Source organism: Puma concolor, chromosome B2 (genome assembly GCF_028749965.1).
Source record: "Puma concolor isolate L17-30 chromosome B2, mPumCon1.1.hap2, whole genome shotgun sequence".
In the NCBI taxonomy this organism is placed as follows: Eukaryota; Metazoa; Chordata; class Mammalia; order Carnivora; family Felidae; genus Puma; species Puma concolor.
In genome coordinates this window covers 59,603,308-59,621,647 of record NC_141671.1, presented here as the reverse complement: position 1 = coordinate 59,621,647, position 18,340 = coordinate 59,603,308, and the positions used below count along the sequence as shown (strand labels likewise).

At 36.0% G+C, this 18,340-nt stretch overlaps 1 protein-coding gene and 1 pseudogene across 1 annotated transcript in view; one reads left to right on the top strand and one right to left on the bottom strand.

Annotated features, from left to right (window-relative positions):
• Positions 1-17,640, top strand: part of LOC147581009 (uncharacterized) — a 224,879-nt gene extending 207,239 nt beyond the window's left edge. Inside the window, exons 10-11 of the mRNA XM_086708391.1 lie at positions 704-782; positions 17,362-17,640. Coding sequence (XP_086564517.1) covers positions 704-782; positions 17,362-17,640 — 358 coding nt within the window. The remainder of the gene's footprint in view (positions 1-703; positions 783-17,361) is intronic.
• Positions 2,822-3,222, bottom strand: LOC112862175 (small ribosomal subunit protein uS8 pseudogene; annotated as a pseudogene).
• Positions 17,641-18,340: the final 700 nt, after the last annotated feature.

The following is an 18,340-nucleotide window of genomic DNA, read 5'->3' as shown; positions in this document are numbered from 1 at the left end:
ATTTTCAATAAATGTGGATTAATTGGACTTTAATATACTTAAAGGTAACTGCTTTCAGTAATAGAAGTAGAAGGTAAGATGATGAGACATTCTATTATTTGCTCTGTGAAGGGATAATGCCACACACTTAGTATTTAAAATGTCCCTAAGTAGACTGGTTCTTTCATCCCTATGTGCATGTAAGGTATTGTTTGACATTATGGAATTGTATAGTGACCATCCTGCTCATGGATAGAATATTAGTTTATGCAAACTGAGACCCTGGATATTTCTAGGAGATGCAGGTGGCAAAGAAGAATGGCTCATAGATGCACCAGACTGCCTCTGCAGCAATATTTTTCTTTTCTAGTCCTGCCACTGACCTTGTAAACAGGGAAGAGAGGATGAGGATGGGTAGCTCATTGCAATGCAGTTTGGCCATAGCTGACTTCAGTTCCCTACACGAACTCTAGACATACTGTTTATCTTTGAAACTGTTCTTTCTTTACATTGCCATGGGGAAGACGGCAAAAATTAAAATTGATCCATTCTCTCAGTCCAGTCACCTTGAAGGATAAGAAACCAGGAACAGACTCTGCCTTCTGTTGCTTATGGGAATGTATTTTTTTACAGTAACTAGAAAAGAAAAACTTTAAATGGTGAAATTCCCTTGAAATTAGACTTTATTTTTCTAATTATTTAAAAATTTAATTCTGTGTTTCAGATGCATAGATCTCATTATTGAATATCAATGTTCATGTGTTACAGAATGGACTAGCTCAAGATGTGAGATCAAGATTAATGTAAGTTTCATAATTTTTATTAAATCTAAAGTAATTTAAAATAAAAACCAAACTACTTGCTATGGGTTTCAAATTAATGAACAGTTATTAAAGATTTAACTGCTCTTTCAATTTTCTCCTTTGGAATTTCTACGTTGTTCTAAACAGAATGAAAAATCACAGCTTCTGTTCAGTTTTCCTCCTCTATCTCTTGTTATCATCAATTTCTACAATCTGGATCCCTCAATAATTAAGTCCTGGGGTGCCCCTGGGGGACTTAGCTGGTTAAGCATCTGATTTCAACTCAGGTCATGATCTCGCAACTTGCAAGTTGGAACCCTGCATCGGGCTCTGTCCTGACAGCTCAGAGCCTCGAGCCTGCTTCAGATTCTGTCTCCGGCTCTCTCTGCCCCTCCCCCACTCGTGCTCTGTCTCTCTCTCTCTCTCTCTCTCAAAAATAAATAAACATTAAAAATTTTAGAAAATAGTAATAATTACTTCCTGAAAGTGGTCATTGTCAAAAGAAGCCTCAAAAGGCTTATGCTTTGCCCTCTACCTTCCCCATTCTGGTCTTGAGACTCACAGGTGTCTGTGGATGTCTAGGGATGAGAGGAGTTTAAATTGATCCAGATATCACAAGAAGAAAGTAAATAATGGATGTATGTGCCAAGAGGTGGTACAGGTAAAGAACACCAATACCTGTAACACTCTCAAGATCTGTTTACCAGTTTTCAGAAATCTGTGATGTGATTGAGTCATGGTATTTTATGCCTCATTTATTGAGAAATGTCGGTTACCTGAAGTTTAGGATCATATTTGGTAGATGAGAAACTTGTGAGCCTTCCTGAATAATGGGACATTCTTCCAAATCTTTTCTGTCTGACATAGTAAAGAAAAGAAGTAAAAGGACTAAAAAGAGCCTCTAATATTGTGAGACTATGGATATTTTATTTAAATCCTTTGTCTCTTTCCTTTATCAGTAAAATATAGCTATAATAGCTCCTACATCACAAAGTCATTGATGGGATAATGCACATGTGACATGGTAGGTACGCAGTAAACAGTCCTTTCAGAGGGAGTGATGGGGTGGTTAAATGCATTAAGGAGAAACAATATTGAGCCATTATTTTGCTGCTTACTTGCTACCCGCTGTGTGTTCTTGGATAAATTATTTATATTCTGAAATCATATTTTAACTATTCAATGAGGGTAATTTTAGTAACACTGTCTTGGGTTGTTGTGAGGATTCAATTAGATAATACATGTAAAATAATTAGCACATTTTCTGACACATTATTTTTTAAAACTTATTTATTGATATTATATTGATTTGGTTCTAGATAGTGAAGCCATACTTGATATGGAAAAGGGAATGTTGTAACTAATAAGTTCCTTGGTGGAGAATGGCCAAGGCATCTATCTTGTTTATACATATTGCCTACGGCAATCTCTAAAACCCTCTTTTGATAGTATAAATGTGGCATTCTTTTCAGAATTAAATACATAAATAAATAAATATTTTCTTTGTATACAAATTTATATATATTCATATACACATACATACAATATTATGAGAACCATTCTTAAATTCTACCTATATACTTCTTCCTAATTCTACCTAGATTTTCTTCCTAATATTTTTATTTTAACAAGAGACCAGATTCGTTATCCTCATTATTTAGTGACTTTTTGCTTCACTTAGTGTATTTTAGGAACCATTGCATCATAATACATAGAGCCATGACTCATTCCTTTCATTTATTTATTTATTTACTTACTTACTTACTTACTTATTGATTTATTGTCCATTGAGGCATTTTATCTGCACATATGTACTACATTCCTAGAAAAAGGATCAAAGTTGAATTAGTAGACCCATATAAAGCTTATGTGTTTTTACGGTTTCCTAGGAACTGAGAAGCTTGAACTATGTAAGTCATACAGAACAACAAGGGATAGTTAAAAGGCATTGATTTTGGTACCTTAAAGCTATCTTTGAATTCTGCCTCCACTTGTCAGGTCTGTGATTTGGGGTAAGTTTATTTTATGGGGTAAGGATTTTCCCTCCCGTGTGTTTTCATCATGCTTCTTTATGGTCCATGATACCAGTTGAGATTGTCAGTACAATGAAACCAAACTGGCAGGACAGGAGCAGATTATTCTGCCAGCCATTTTTCTAGATCTTTCAGTTGTACCTCAAATATGGGGCTGATCACTCCATACATGTTTAACCTGCCTGTGAGGTTCACAACAATTTTCCCAGTTCTTTGATCATCGATGATTTCAAATTCATCCATGTGATCATGCTTCTTCATTATAGTTAGAAACCAGACAATGACTTTAGAGCATGGGCTATTAAAAACCTGGCATTTGCCTCTCTTTTCAGCATTGTTAATGCTCTTGAGAGCATCTGCCAGGACATTCATGAGCCCCATTATGGCGTCGTGGAAAGATGGTGGAAAGAGCCTGACTCATTCCTTTTAATAAGTGTTGAAGAATTTCACTTATTTAATGACACTATGAACATGCCAACTTCCCTAGATCCTAGTAAATAAAATCATTTTCTTTGTTTACTAATTTGATGAGGAAAATGTGACATGTGTTTTTATTGTTTTCCTAGGTTATTATCAAGATTAAGCACCTTTCCATAAGATTATTTCCTGTTTGTATCTCTTTGTGTCTTGTATATTCAGAGCCTTTGATGAATAGTATTTTTTTTATTTCTTGCTTTTTCCTTTTTGGTTTGTATATATTATTCCAAATTATGGGTAAAATCCACTGGGTTCTGCAAAATCACAAATCTTGTCTAGAGCTTAGCTACTTTTACTTTATAAGACTTGTAAATTGTGAGATTTTTATATTTTATTTTTACTTTTTTCTTTATGACACTGGGCTTTGCATCTTTCCTTAGAAAGTCTTTTCATACAGCAATATTTAAATTATTTTCTTATATTCTCATCCAGTACAATTTTAGGATTAATAACACTTTTAGTACTTTAATTCACAGTGAATATATTATTATGATTGATAAAAAGTAGGGCAAATAATTTTCCAAGAGATTTTTTTAATGTTTATTCATTTTGAGAGAGAAATAGATTGGGGTAGGGACAGAGAGTGAGAGAGAGAATCCTAAGCAGGATCTGTGCTGTCAGCATGGAGCCCAACTGCAGGACTTGATCTCATGAGCCATGAGATCATGACCTGAGCTGAAATCAAGGGTGAGAAACAACTGACTGAGACACCCAGGCGACCCAATTTTCTAATAATTTTTATCAAAGGATCTGTTATTTCTCTATTGATTGAAGTTGCCTCGTTTTTCATGCACTAAGTTCCTATGTATGGGTCAGTTTTAGGACTATTTATTCTGTTCTGCTTTTTTAAATTTCATGCTGTTGGGGTGCCTGGGTGGCTCAGTCGGTTATGTGTGTGACTCTATTTTGGCTCAGGTCATGACCTCACAGTTTGTGAGTTCAAGCCCACATCAGGCTTTGCACTGACAGTGCTTGGGATCCTCTCTCTCCTTCTCCCTCTGCCCCTCCCCTGCTTGTTCTCTCTCTCTCTCGCTGTCTCTCAAAATAAATAAACTTAAAAAAATAAATAAATAAAATTTCATGCTGTCATCTATATTATTGCAGTTCAACAGAATTTTTTTAAGTGTCTTTTTAAATAATACATTAAGTACACTCTAAATATAATTTTGTCATTCATTTTGCAAATATTGGATAATTTATATATATGAGAAATGGAGATGAAATAATTTTCAGGCATACCTCCTACTCACCAGCTCCATTTGGAGATATCTATATAGATATAAATGTGTATCTTTACCTATTTATTGTAACTTCCTCTATGTTGTAATGCCCAGATAATAACCTCTAATGGGCATTCATGGATTGATGTCCGAGTCTGTCTTTCTAGGCTAGAGACCAGAGCAGTAGAGAAACATGGGCAGTACTCATTGAAAAGAACATTCTAGGCCAGTATGGGGCAGAGTGTTATATCTGAAGCTCTTTGGAAAATGAGAAGGAAAAGTTTATGTTAGAATTTGTGGGGAAAACCATAAGCCAAGTTCTTTTGTTCTGTTTTTGTTTTTGTTTTTGTAAATCTGACAATTTGAGGCAGGCTTTACAACATTAGAATTAATTCTACAATAAAAGCAAATCCATGATTGGGTATAGGATGTTGTGGTTAGTGACAAATGTAATTAACTCAACTCTGGGTACACATACACACACTCACTCACAGAAAAGAACAGATTATAAATTGTTCTTTTATAAATTGTTCTTTTATAAATTATAAATATGTAAGAAAAGTACTAAAATGGGAAACCATAAAATATGATTATAAAATAAAAGAAGGAATCAAGACATTCTCAGCTGAAGGAAAGCTAAGAATTTATCATGAGGAGATCTAATTCAAAAGAAGAACTAAAGGAAGTTCTTTAAATAGAAAAGAAATGATTAAAGAAAATAACTGTGTGTGTGCGAGTGTGTGTGTGTGTGTGTGTGTGTGTGATTGTGTGTATGTTTGAATATAAGCTGAAATTTTCATAAGGGGCTTCTTATATAATAAGATTATTTACCTTTATTTATCATATAAATTATGTACATTGACTTTTTTGTTGTCAATGTTCAACTAGTATGTAGTGGATTCTGACATTCAAAATGTTTACATTTACTGATACACTTTCTAAAGGTTCTATGATTTGTGACAAGTTCAACAAGGACTTATTCAAAAAGTTCTACTATTTTTCTTATTTCCTTTTTATTTGCAATTAAATGATTGATCCATCAGAATGCTTTTCAGGGTAAAGTTTGAGTTGTAATCTTGCCCCAAATGTCTCCTATTTCCCAGAGGTCGTTGCAAGGAATATCTATGTCCTTTGATTAAAAACATCTTTAAAATAAAATAGATCTCACAAATGGTAATATTTGTCACACACTCAGGATACCTTGCTTTCTCACTTTATCACTGCAGATAATTCTACATTAACATACATAGTTCTACTGTATTCTTATTAATATCCTAGTGTATGGAGGTACCATATTTATTTAATCAGTAGTTTCTGAATGGAGATTTATTTTAAGTGTATTACTCTTAAAAATTATCTATATTAGGGGCGCCTGGGTGACTTAGTTGGTTGAGTGCCGGACTCTTGATTTCAGCTCAGGTCATGTTCCCACAGTCTGTGAGATGGAATCCCACGTCAGGCTCTGAGCTAACAAGAGTGGACCCTGCTTGGGAATGTCTTCCCTCCTCACGCTCTCTCTCTCCCTTTCTCTCCATCTTGCTCTCTCTCAAAATAAATAAATAATAAACATTTTCTAAAAATTATCTATATTAGATGAAAAAGTGTGAGTTAATATTACTCAATTTCATTGCAGGAAATACTTATTATTACTTTTAAAACTGTCATTGTGTGTGTGTGTGTGTGTGTGTGTGTGTGTGTGTGTGTGTGTGTATTTCCTTTTGGCCTCAGGGTATAGGATGTTGTGGTTAGTGACAAATGTATTTGTCACTAAAGGCTATTCCTTTCCCACTGTATTTGTTTGTTTTTTAGGAATGTTTTCCTACATATTTTTCTCACATATTTTCTCTATCTGTTCCATCATTTTTCTTGTTTCATGAGTCTTGAATTTCCAAATTAGAAGCAGATTTCTATTATCCCTAATGCAAGAGTGAGCCCAAACCTGAATCAGAACAAACCAGTGGGCAAAAGGAGTTGTACTTCCTTTCCCAACCTGTCTTGGCCACCAACGCCAACCCTATGTCCCTTATAATGTTACAGATTCCTTAATAATATATTCAGAGTGCTCTCAATCTTTTGCATTACTTGCCCATGCTTAACCCCTCATTTTTCCAAGTTGTAGCACATTATACTTCCAAGATTTTGAATATATACTTTAAGTCTTTAGATTGTTTTCTCCTCCTCCATCTTCTCCTCCTCCTTCTTCTTCTTCTTCTTTCTTCTTTCTTCTCCTCTTCTTTTTTTTTTTTAAGAGAGAGAGAGAACACAAGCTGGACAGAGGGGCAGAGAGAAAGTGAGAATCTTAAACAGACTCCATGCTCAGCATGGAGCCCAATGTGGGGCTCAATCCTATGACCCTGGGATCATGACCTGAGCTGAAATCAAGAATTGGGTACTTAACTGACTGAGCCACCCAGGAACTCCCACGTTTAGGTTTCTTATGCAACATCCCTTTGTTTACCTGAGGAAATAGTATATATTAAAGCATTAGCTTTTTTAAATGTCTTTAGAACTCTACATTACTTTTAAAGAATTTTGACATTCTTCATTGACGTTCATCATTCAGCCCTGATGTACTTTTCTATATTTGATTCATTTGTGTATTTCAGGCTGCTTCTGAGACAGTGGTTTTGCAGTGGCTCTCTTTCCTGGAATTACTATCAGAAACACAGTTTCCAGGAAACTATTTTTCAATAGAGAAAATATTTACTACAAATATCCCAATTTTGGTATTTTATAATCTTGTTTAATTTATTGAAATAACAAATTAAAAATGCATTTTCTTTACATCAAAATATCATAAATCAGATTAATTGGGAATCAAAATCTTCCTATTAACTGTTTTAGTCCCATATTCAAAACTATATTGGAAGTAAATTTTAGAGATATTTGGAGATATTTAGTCTTTACCATATACATTGTCATATTTCTTGGCCAAGAGATTCCTCTGAGAGAGAAACCAAAGCTTGGTGGTACAATGAGCTCTAAGTTGGAATTCAAGGCATTTTGTGTCAGTGAGATTTTATTCTGACATCATCTTGCTATAGGACATTGGTGAAGTCAGTAACACTTTTGGGCTTGTTTCATTTTTGAGAATAAAATAAAATTTTTGGACTAGATTTTTTCTACTCAGTGTTTGGTCCATGGTCTATTAGCATCAGAATCACCTAGGAGTTTGTTAGAGATGGAAAAACTCAGGCCTCACACCAAATCTTTTGAGTTTAAATCTTCAATTTAACAAACTACTGAGTATTCATTGTCAACTTAAGTCTTAGGAACAGTAGACTACATTAGTAGTTTTTATTCAGAGCTACACATAATTTGAGAAATTCTGTGACTTTCAATAAGTATTTGCATCAGATAAGTTAAGGCTGTAATGGGTACCTTGTTCTATTTCCATTCTTCAGATAGAACAGTTTCATGGTTATCTGTTTAATATATTGTTTCTCCAAGATCTTATTTGAAGAAAGTAGTCCACTACCTTAAAAACAGCAGTGTAAAAAAAGAAAACATATGGGGCGCCTGGGTGGCGCAGTCGGTTAAGCGTCCGACTTCAGCCAGGTCACGATCTCTTGGTCCGTGAGTTCGAGCCCCGCGTCAGGCTGTGGGCTAATGGCTCAGAGCCTGGAGCCTGTTTCCGATTCTGTGTCTCCCTCTCTCTCTGCCCCTCCCCCGTTCATGCTCTGTCTCTCTCTGTCCCAAAAATAAATAAACGTTGAAAAAAAAAAAAAAAAAGAAAACATATGATTCTATGAGAGAAATACTATGATAAAGATGATCTCAAGTAAAAACTTTCTGTTCTTCTGGGAAGTTCAGAGATCACAGAACAACTTCTGCATCTAAACTATACAACTCAGATGGAACACAACTATCAGAGAGATAATTGACACATTTGCGAGCCAATCTGGTAGTTTGCTCTGGCTAAGCAGTCCATAATGAATACATCACTGTTCTGTTACTGCTACGCTTCTGTACATTTCCTGGCATGGTGTTTTGAATGCAAGTTGAATGAACATAGTATTGGGGTATAGCTTAATTGTCCAAATTGCCCTGATCTGCAACATCACTCTTAGCTTTGTTTTCTTTCTCTAAATACCCCAACCTTTTACTTTTCTCATTTTCTGAAATTAAATTAGTCAATTCTTCTTGGCAATCATTTTATTATATTTAAATAGAGTATAGCAAAATAATATAAATTATGATGAACAGAAGGAAAGTCATCTGCCTTAAGTTTTGCACCAGGAAAGATTAAGAATTTTAAATGAATATTTGATTTCTTTTTCTGGAAAGAAATTGCTTTTGTATTTCCATTAAGCCTGCTAATTAATTTGGTAAAAGATTCTTGTTAACCCTAGAGACAGAACTTTTGGCAGTCTAAAAATGATCCTTTTCTTCCCATGGGAGATATAATTCAATTAGTTTATGTAATGCTTTGTAATAAATCATTCTATATATACCCAGCTGTAGGACTAAGAAGGAAACATGTTGTTTCCATGTTATTCCCTGTGGAATTCTGCATTTACATTCCATGAAAATAACTGCAGTACCTTTACAAAGTCAACTAAGTGCCCTCAGTTATCCTTAAGGAGTTTACATTCTCAGCACAGGTGGAACAAATATCCAAATGGCATTCACGTATAAAATCATGCATTTAATTCTATCTCTTGGGCAAGTGTAAAAGATCACCATCTGAGTTCCAAGCATGACTTGAGTTTATCAAGGGCACAATCCATTTTTTATGGAAAGGGATACTAATTAAATTCTCTAGTGATTTTGACATCCTTAATTTTCCATTTGATAAATGGTATGAATGCAATGGTTTCACATTAGCCTTTTCAGTGTGAGTTTTATTGTTATGTTAACATTTTTAAAAAGTCACTAAATGTTTCTAAGCATAAATGTCTAAATAATGATAGTTCTAGAAAATACCCATTTTCAGAGTAAAATATGAAAGAAATATCACATGTTTGCCTATGCTCTAGTTTCTTGTGTACCATAGTTCTATGTCTATCTTTGAAGATGTAGTAACTTAGATTCCTGAGTGCAAATGATTCATATTTCTGTATATTCATTAAGAAATCCTGGGGGCACCTGGATGGCTCAGTCAGTTGAACATCCAACTTCAGCTCAGGTCATGATCTCATGGTTTGTGAGTTCAAGTCCCACCTCGGGTTTTGTGCTGACAGCTCAGAGCCTATGACCTGCATGAGATTCTGTCTCCCTGTCTCTCTGTCCCTCCGTCACTCACACTCTGTCTCGCTCTTTCTCAAAAATAAATAAAGATTAAAAAATTTTTAAAAAGAAATTATGTGTAGACAACATATTAAGAGTACATAAAAATGTTTTACTAATGATGTCACAAAGTTCCAGAAATTATTTCTCAGAATTATAGGTGCCAATATTTTCAGAGTTAACATTACCTTGAAAAATGATGTCATATCATGTTTAAAGCACCATGCTTTTTGCTTTCCAGAATATAGGCACATGTATAATATCTAAAATGTAAACTTAAGAAGCATATAGCATGATACGGTAGACATTAATATATCAACAAAATCTGATTTACTGTTGTAGGGAAGTGCCAAATGACTGAAATAGAGGCTGACAAGGCCTGTGGCCTTCAGTATATAAAGGGAAAGAATATAACATTTACTGAACAGCTGTTATGTTCCAAGAACAGGGCTAATTACTTTATATTTGCTATTTTATTTAATTCTCACAGGAACCTGTATGAAGTGGATGAAATTGTCACCATTTTATGCATAAATGTACCTACAATAAATAAAATACCATTTATTTAATAGGTGGGTAAAAGTAGCATAAAAGTATAACAATATTCCAATGCTTTAAAAGTAAGAGACAGATATTTTCTAGGTTCCATAAAGCCTCTGTCTGTACTTCTAGAATTATAGGATGCAGAAATGCCAGACACAAATTTGGGCAAATGCATGGGAAAATTGGCTATTAAAAGATTATGATTGGATACACAATAAGATCTGGACCAGGACGGCAACATATGAGGTGCCTGAATTTCCCTCCTGCCCTGGCTGCACTGAATGTGCAGCTATGCACAGAGCAAGTCCCCTTGAGAGAAATTCAGAAACTACCACACATTGAGCAACTTAGAAAATACCCACACTGAAATTGGTAGGAAAGGCTGAGACACACTCTCACCATAAATCCCACTCCTGCACACTGCCATACAATGAAGAAGAAATCCCTAACTTCCATCTTCTCTTTAAGAAGTTATGGGTTGGACCCCACCCTAACATCCCGAATTTTAAGAATGCATAAATCTAGAGCTTTTGTATGCATTCACAGTTAAGTTGTTAACATGGATATGCCATGCTCTAAAATAGACAAAATACAAAAGTTAGTTGCATTTATTAATTTTTTAAATGTTTATTTATTTTGAGAGAGAGACAAAGAGCAACTGTGAGTAGGGGAGGGTCAGAGAGAGAGAGAGAGAGAGAGAGAGAGAGAGACTTAGAATCCCAAGCATGCTCTGCGCTGTCAGCACAGAGCCTGATGCAGAACCTGAATTCACGAACCATGAGATCCTGACCTGAGCTGAAATCAAGAGCCAGACACTTAACCTACTGAGCCACCCAGGCACCCTCCAAAATTATTTCCATTTCTATACACAAACAATGAACTATCAGAAAGAGAAAATAAGAAAGAAACCCCATTTATAATAATGCGAAAATGAATAAAATACTAAATTTAACTAAGAAGGAGGTGAAACATAAATTTAATATAAATTTAACCAGTGTACCCATACACTGAACACTATAAAACATTGATGCAAGACATTCAAGAAGGTATAGGGGAAAAAAAGAAAAAAGAGAAGATATTGCCTATTCTTGGATTGGAAGAATTAATATTGTTACAATGTCTGTAGTATCGAAAGCAATTTATAGATTTAATACCACCCTCATCAAAATTCCAAATGGTTTTTCAAAGAAATAGAAAAAGCAAACCTAACATTTGTATGGAACCACAAAAGACTCCAAATAGCCAAAGCAATCTTGAGAAAGGAGAACAAAGCTGGAGGCATTAAACTTCCTAATTTTAAATTATATTCAAATCTATAGTAATCAAAGTAGCATGGTTTGGCATAAAAACAGAAACACAGATCAATGGAACATAGTAAAGAGCCCAGAAATAAATCTATGTAAATATGGTCAATTAATTTATGACAAAGGAGCCAAGAATGCACATGAGGAGAGGATAGTCCCTTCAAACACTTGTATTTGGCTCTCTCTCCCCAGTATCTCACCGCTGCGTCAGTGCAGTTAGGCATCAGCAAATTAATGAGAGGAGAGAGGAGGCCCCTGCTCTTGTGCACCCGCAGGAACTTACTCCAGCTCCAGACACACCGTAAACACTTTCATCTAACGGAAGATAAGCTGTGAAATCGGATTTTTGAACCACAAGACACTTGCGTAAAAACTGCATTCCATGCCAGGCCTGAAATGTTCCAAAGCTCAGTTCGTATTTTCTTTTAAAAATTATTTTGGCGAGGAGAGAGGGAAGATGGCGGCGTAGGAGGACGCTGGGCTCACCGCGCGTCCTGCTGATCACTTAGATTCCACCTACACCTGCCTAAATAATCCAGAAAACCGCCAGAAGACTAGAAAAATGGAGTCTCTGGAGCGAAACACAGATGAGAAGCCCACAGAAGAGGGTAGGAAGGGCGGCGAGGCGGTGCGCGCATTGCGGGAGGGAGCCAGGGCGGAGGGGCAGCTCGCCGGCCAAGCAGAGCCCCCGAGTCTGGCTTGCAAAAAGCGGAGGGGCCTGACTGACTGTGTTCCCACAGCAAGCGCGACTTAGCGGCTGGGAGGTCATAAGTTAACAGCTCTGCTCGGAAAGCGGGAAGGCTGGAGGACAAAGGGAAGGAGAGCTGCTGAGCCCCCGGACGACAGAGCTCAGTTTGGTGGGGAACAAAGGCGCTCGCCAGCGCCATCTCCCCCGCCCATCCCCCAGCCAAAATCCCAAAGAGAACCAGTTCCTGCCAGGGAACTTGCTCACTCCGCGCAAACACCCAACTCTGTGCTTCTGCAGAGCCAAACCTCTGGCAGCGGATTAGACTCCCTCCCGCTGCCACAGGGCCCCTCTTGAAGTGGATCACCTAAGGAGAAGTGAGCTAAGCCTGCCCCTCCTGCCCCCGTGCACCTTGCCTACCCACCCCAGCTAATACGCCAGATCCCCAGCATCACAAGCCTGGCAGTGTGCAAGTAGCCCAGATGGGCCACGCCACCCCACAGTGAATCCCGCCCCTAGGAGAGGGGAAGAGAAGGCACACACCAGTCTGACTGTGGCCCCAGCGGTGGGCTGGGGGCAGACATCAGGTCGGACTGCGGCCCCACCCACCAACTCCAGTTATACACCACAGCACAGGGGAAGTGCCCTGCAGGTCCTCACCACGCCAGGGACTATCCAAAATGACCAAGTGGAAGAATTCCCCTCAGAAGAATCTCCAGGAAATAACAACAGCTAATGAGCTGATCAAAAAAGATTTAAATAATATAACAGAAAGTGAATTTAGAATAATAGTCATAAAATTAATTGCTGGGCTTGAAAACAGTATAGCGGACAGCAGAGAATCTCTTGCTACAGAGATCAAGGGACTAAGGAACAGTCACGAGGAGCTGAAAAGCGCTTTAAACGAAATGCAAAACAAAATGGAAAAGATGGCAGCTCGGATTGAAGAGGCAGAGGAGAGAATAGGTGAACTAGAAGATAAAGTTATGGAAAAAAAGGAAGCTGAGAGAAAGATAAAAAAAATCCAGAAGTATGAGGGGAAAATTAGAGAACTAAGTGATACACTAAAAAGAAATAATATACGCATAATTGGTATCCCAGAGGAGGAAGAGAGAGGGAAAGATGCTGAAGGGGTACTTGAAGAAATTATAGCTGAGAACTTCCCTGAACTGGGGAAGGAAAAAGGCATTGAAATCCAAGAGGCACAGAGAACTCCCTTCAGACGTAACTTGAATCGATCTTCTGCACGACATATCATAGTGAAACTGGCAAAATACAAGGATAAAGAGAAAATTCTGAAAGCAGCAAGGGATAAACGTGCCCTCACATATAAAGGGAGACCTATAAGACTCGTGACTGATCTCTCTTTTGAAACTTGGCAGGCCAGAAAGAATTGGCACGAGATTTTCAGGGTGCTAGACATAAAAAATATGCAGCCCAGAATCCTTTATCCAGCAAGTCTGTCATTTAGAATAGAAGGAGAGATAAAGGTCTTCCCAAACAAACAAAAACTGAAGGAATTTGTCACCACTAAACCTAAGAGATCCTAAGGGGGACCCTGTGAGACAAAGTACCAGAGACATCACTACAAGCATAAAACATACAGACATCACAATGACTCTAAACCCATATCTTTCTATAATAACACTGAATGTAAATGGATTAAATGCGCCAACCAAAAGACATAGGGTATCAGAATGGATAAAAAAACAAGACCCATCTATTTGCTGTCTACAAGAGACTCATTTTAGACCTGAGGACGCCTTTAGATTGAGAGTGAGGGGATGGAGAACTATTTATCATGCTACTGGAAGCCAAAAGAAAGCCGGAGTAGCCATACTTATATCAGACAAACTAGACTTTAAATTAAAGGTTGTAACAAGAGATGAAGAAGGGCATTATATAATAATTACAGGGTCTATCCATCAGGAAGAGCTAACAATTATAAATGTCTATGCGCCGAATACCGGAGCCCCCAAATATATAAAACAATTACTCATAAACATAAGCAACCTTATTGAGAAGAATGTGGTAATTGCAGGGGACTTTAACACCCCCCTTACAGAAATGGATAGATCATCTAGACACACGGTCAATAAAGAAACAAGGGCCCTGAATGAGACATTGGATCAGATGGACTTGACAGATATATTAGAACTCTGCATCCCAAAGCAACAGAGTATACTTTCTTCTCGAGTGCACATGGAACATTCTCCAAGATAGATCATATACTGGGTCACAAAACAGCCCTTCATAAGTTTACAAGAATTGAGATCATACCATGCATACTTTCAGACCACAATGCTATGAAGCTTGAAATCAACCACAGAAAAAAGTCTGGAAAACCTCCAAAAGCATGGAGGTTAAAGAACACCCTACTAACGAATGAGTGGGTCAACCAGGCAATTCGAGAAGAAATTAAAAAATATATGGAAACAAACGAAAATGAAAATACAACAATCCAAATGCTTTGGGACGCAGCGAAGGCAGTCCTGAGAGGAAAATACATTGCAATCCAGGCCTATCTCAAGAAACAAGAAAATCCCAAATACAAAATCTACCAGCACACCTAAAGGAAATAGAAGCAGAACAGCAAAGGCAGCCTAAACCCAGCAGAAGAAGAGAAATAATAAAGATCAGAGCAGAAATAAACAATATAGAATCTAAAAAAACTGTAGAGCAGATCAACGAAACCAAGAGTTGTTTTTTTGAAAAAATAAACAAAATTGACAAACCTCTAGCCAGGCTTCTCAAAAAGAAAAGGGAGATGACCCAAATAGATAAAATCATGAATGAAAATGGAATTATTACAACCAATCCCTCAGAGATACAAACAATTATCAGGGAATACTATGAAAAATTATATGCCAACAAATTGGACAACCTGGAAGAAATGGACAAATTCCTAAACACCCACACTCTTCCAAAACTCAATCAGGAGGAAATAGAAAGCTTGAACATACCCATAACCAGCGAAGAAATTGAATCAGTTATCAAAAATCTCCCAACAAATAAGAGTCCAGGACCAGATGGCTTCCCAGGGGAGTTCTACCAGACGTTTAAAGCAGAGATAATACCTACCCTTCTCAAGCTATTCCAAACACTTGTATTTGGAAAACTGATAGCCTCATGCAAAATAATAACTGGACTTCTGTCTTACACCATCACAGAAACAATTCAAAATGGGTTAAAGATTTGAATGTAAGACCTAAAACCTTAAAACTCCTAGAAGACATAGCTGGTAAATCCCTTGATATTTGATCTTAGCAATCATTTTTTTTTTTTTGGAGTTGACACCCAAAGCAAATGCAACAAAAGCAAAAATAAACAAGTGGGACTACATAAAACTGAAAAAGCTTCTGCACAGCAAAGGAAACCATTAACAAAATTAACAACTACCTATGGAGTGGGAGAAAATATTCACAATCACATATATAATAAGGGATTAGTATCCAAAATATATAGAGAATTCATACAACTTAATAGCAAAACAAAGCAAACAAACAAAAACCCCAAATAATCCAATTTTAAAAATGAGCAAAAGACTTGAAGAGACATTTCTGCAATGATGCTGTACAAATTGCAGTAGATATATGAAAAGGTGCTCAACATCACTAATCAGGGAAATGTAAATCAAAACTGCAATGAGATAATTGTCCCAACCTATTAGGTCTATTAGCAAAAACATAGGAGATAACAGATATTGGCAAGGATGTGGAAAAAAGGGAACCCTTTATGCTGCTGATAGCTATGTAAACTGGTAGAGTCACTATGGAAAACACTATGGAGGTTCCTCAAGAAATTAAAAATATAACCATCATATGATCTGGTAATCACACTTCTGGGTAAATAGATGAAAGAAATTAAACCATCACCTTGTAAAGATATCTGTAGTTCCATGTTTACTGCAGCATTATTCACAATAATCAAGGTATGGAAACAAACTGTGTTCATCAATAGATGATTGGATAAAGAAAATGTGGTGTCTGTATATACAATGAAATATTATTCAGTCTTAAAAGGAAGGAAATTCTACCATTTCCAACAACATTGATAAACTTGGAGGACAGTATGCTAAGGCAAATAAGCCAAACTAAAAGACCAATACTACATGGGTTCACTTGTTAAAAAATCTAAAAAAAAAATTTTTTTTTAAAGGCTGGGCTTACAGAGACAGAGAATAGAATAATTGGTTGCCAGAGGGTAGGGCATAGGAGAAATAGAAAATGCTGGGAAATCATTTTCAGTTATAAGTTCAACAGATTATAGTGATCAAATATATAACATGGTGACTATATTAATAGCACTACTCTACAATTAAAATTTGCTAAGAGAGTAGAACTTCAGTGTTCTCACTCCCTCTACTCTCAATAAGAAGAAAGGTGTATATGTGCAGTGATAGGTGTGTGTATTAACTCAGTGGTGGGAATCATTTCACGATGTGTATGTATATGAAATCATTATGCTGTACACTTTAAATATAGTGCAGGGTATTTTTTGGTCAGTTATACCTTAATAAGTCTGAAAAAGTGATATACATATTAAAACAATTTGGGGGGGGAACAATTATGAATGGAATAAAAGCAGATATTAAAGATGCCGTGTTTTGTAGATGTAAGTCCATTGCGAATTGGCTGTTCTAAGTATGTGTTCAAACCCAGGATTCCTTTGAGAGTTAATAAAGGCACTATTAATCACCCTAAGACAGCAGAATTAATCTAGGGCTGTTCCAGGCAAACTGGCATGTATACTAAGGGTCAGTGAATTCCTGATATTATATACATAGGAAATTTGTTTTAGCATCATTATTTGGGTGTGTAGGGGGGTAGGTATTCACTGCCATGGTACATGTTGCAGCAAAGTTTAATAAAGTTGTTTTTTTTTTTCTGAAAAATCAATAATGGGACATTTCTGGTGATAAAAGACGAAAACCATTTATTACCAAAAACATATTTCAGTTTCTAGAGGAATGGAATATCAGATAAGCTTGCATATTGATTTCTTAAAAATATTTAAATAAAATAAGTTTAATAAAATGTTTAGTCTTATCACTAATAATCAAATTTGATTCTTTATTTCTTAATTTAGAACTGTACATCAACCCCTTCTATAAATGAAGACTTCTGTCAGAAATCAGTCGATGACTTTACTTGCATTTGCCCGAGTGGATACATTCATGCATATTGTGAAATACATATTGATGGTTGTGCTGAGCCTGAACTGAATTTGGTCCTCTGTCTTAATGGAAGTATTTGTGTTGATGGACCTGGACACATGTTTTACTGCAGGTCAGTATTTATTTACCCACAATTAACTAAATATATATTTAGGAAAGCATATAAACATCATAAGAGTGATGCACGCTGAAATATAAATACTAAGTTTTTGAGTACGTTTTCATCTTAAAAAAATGAAATCACAAATTTAAATCAACAATTCTAAGGAAGCATTTACTTTCATATTTTTCAAAATACTATATATTCATATAAATTCCATGTTGGACTTCTAAAATTTATTATCTCTCATTTTATAATTGTTTCATATCCCCTATCCTTCCCAGAATTGAATTGTTTCTTTTCTTAAATATTACACTACATGAATGACACTTAGATAGTTCATATTTATAATAGACTTATTACAAAGATTCATTAGTCCTCCTGCTGTACTTAGAATTCTAAGATCTTAACAATTGATAAAAAATTTTTATGTGCTAAGATTTATAAAAATAAATTAATGTGTCACCGTATTTTTGAACCAACTACTATTTAAAGTATCTTTTAAAAATTCTTAGGAGATGATTTTCATTACCTTTGTTTTTTATGATTACATAATATATAAGTGGTTTTTATTTTGAGAATTTAGCCATTACCTGTTCTATTTGTAAAATATAATTGAACCCACATATTTAAAAAATAGTTTACCTTTTCTATTTCATTCTGATTTTTGAGAGCTTGATATTAAGATAAAATCTGTGAACAACTGTATTTCTTCTAAATATCTTAAATTTTGGGAAGGTTGAACATGTTTATTTTGGTGCATAGTTATTTAATAATAAAGTGTATCTATT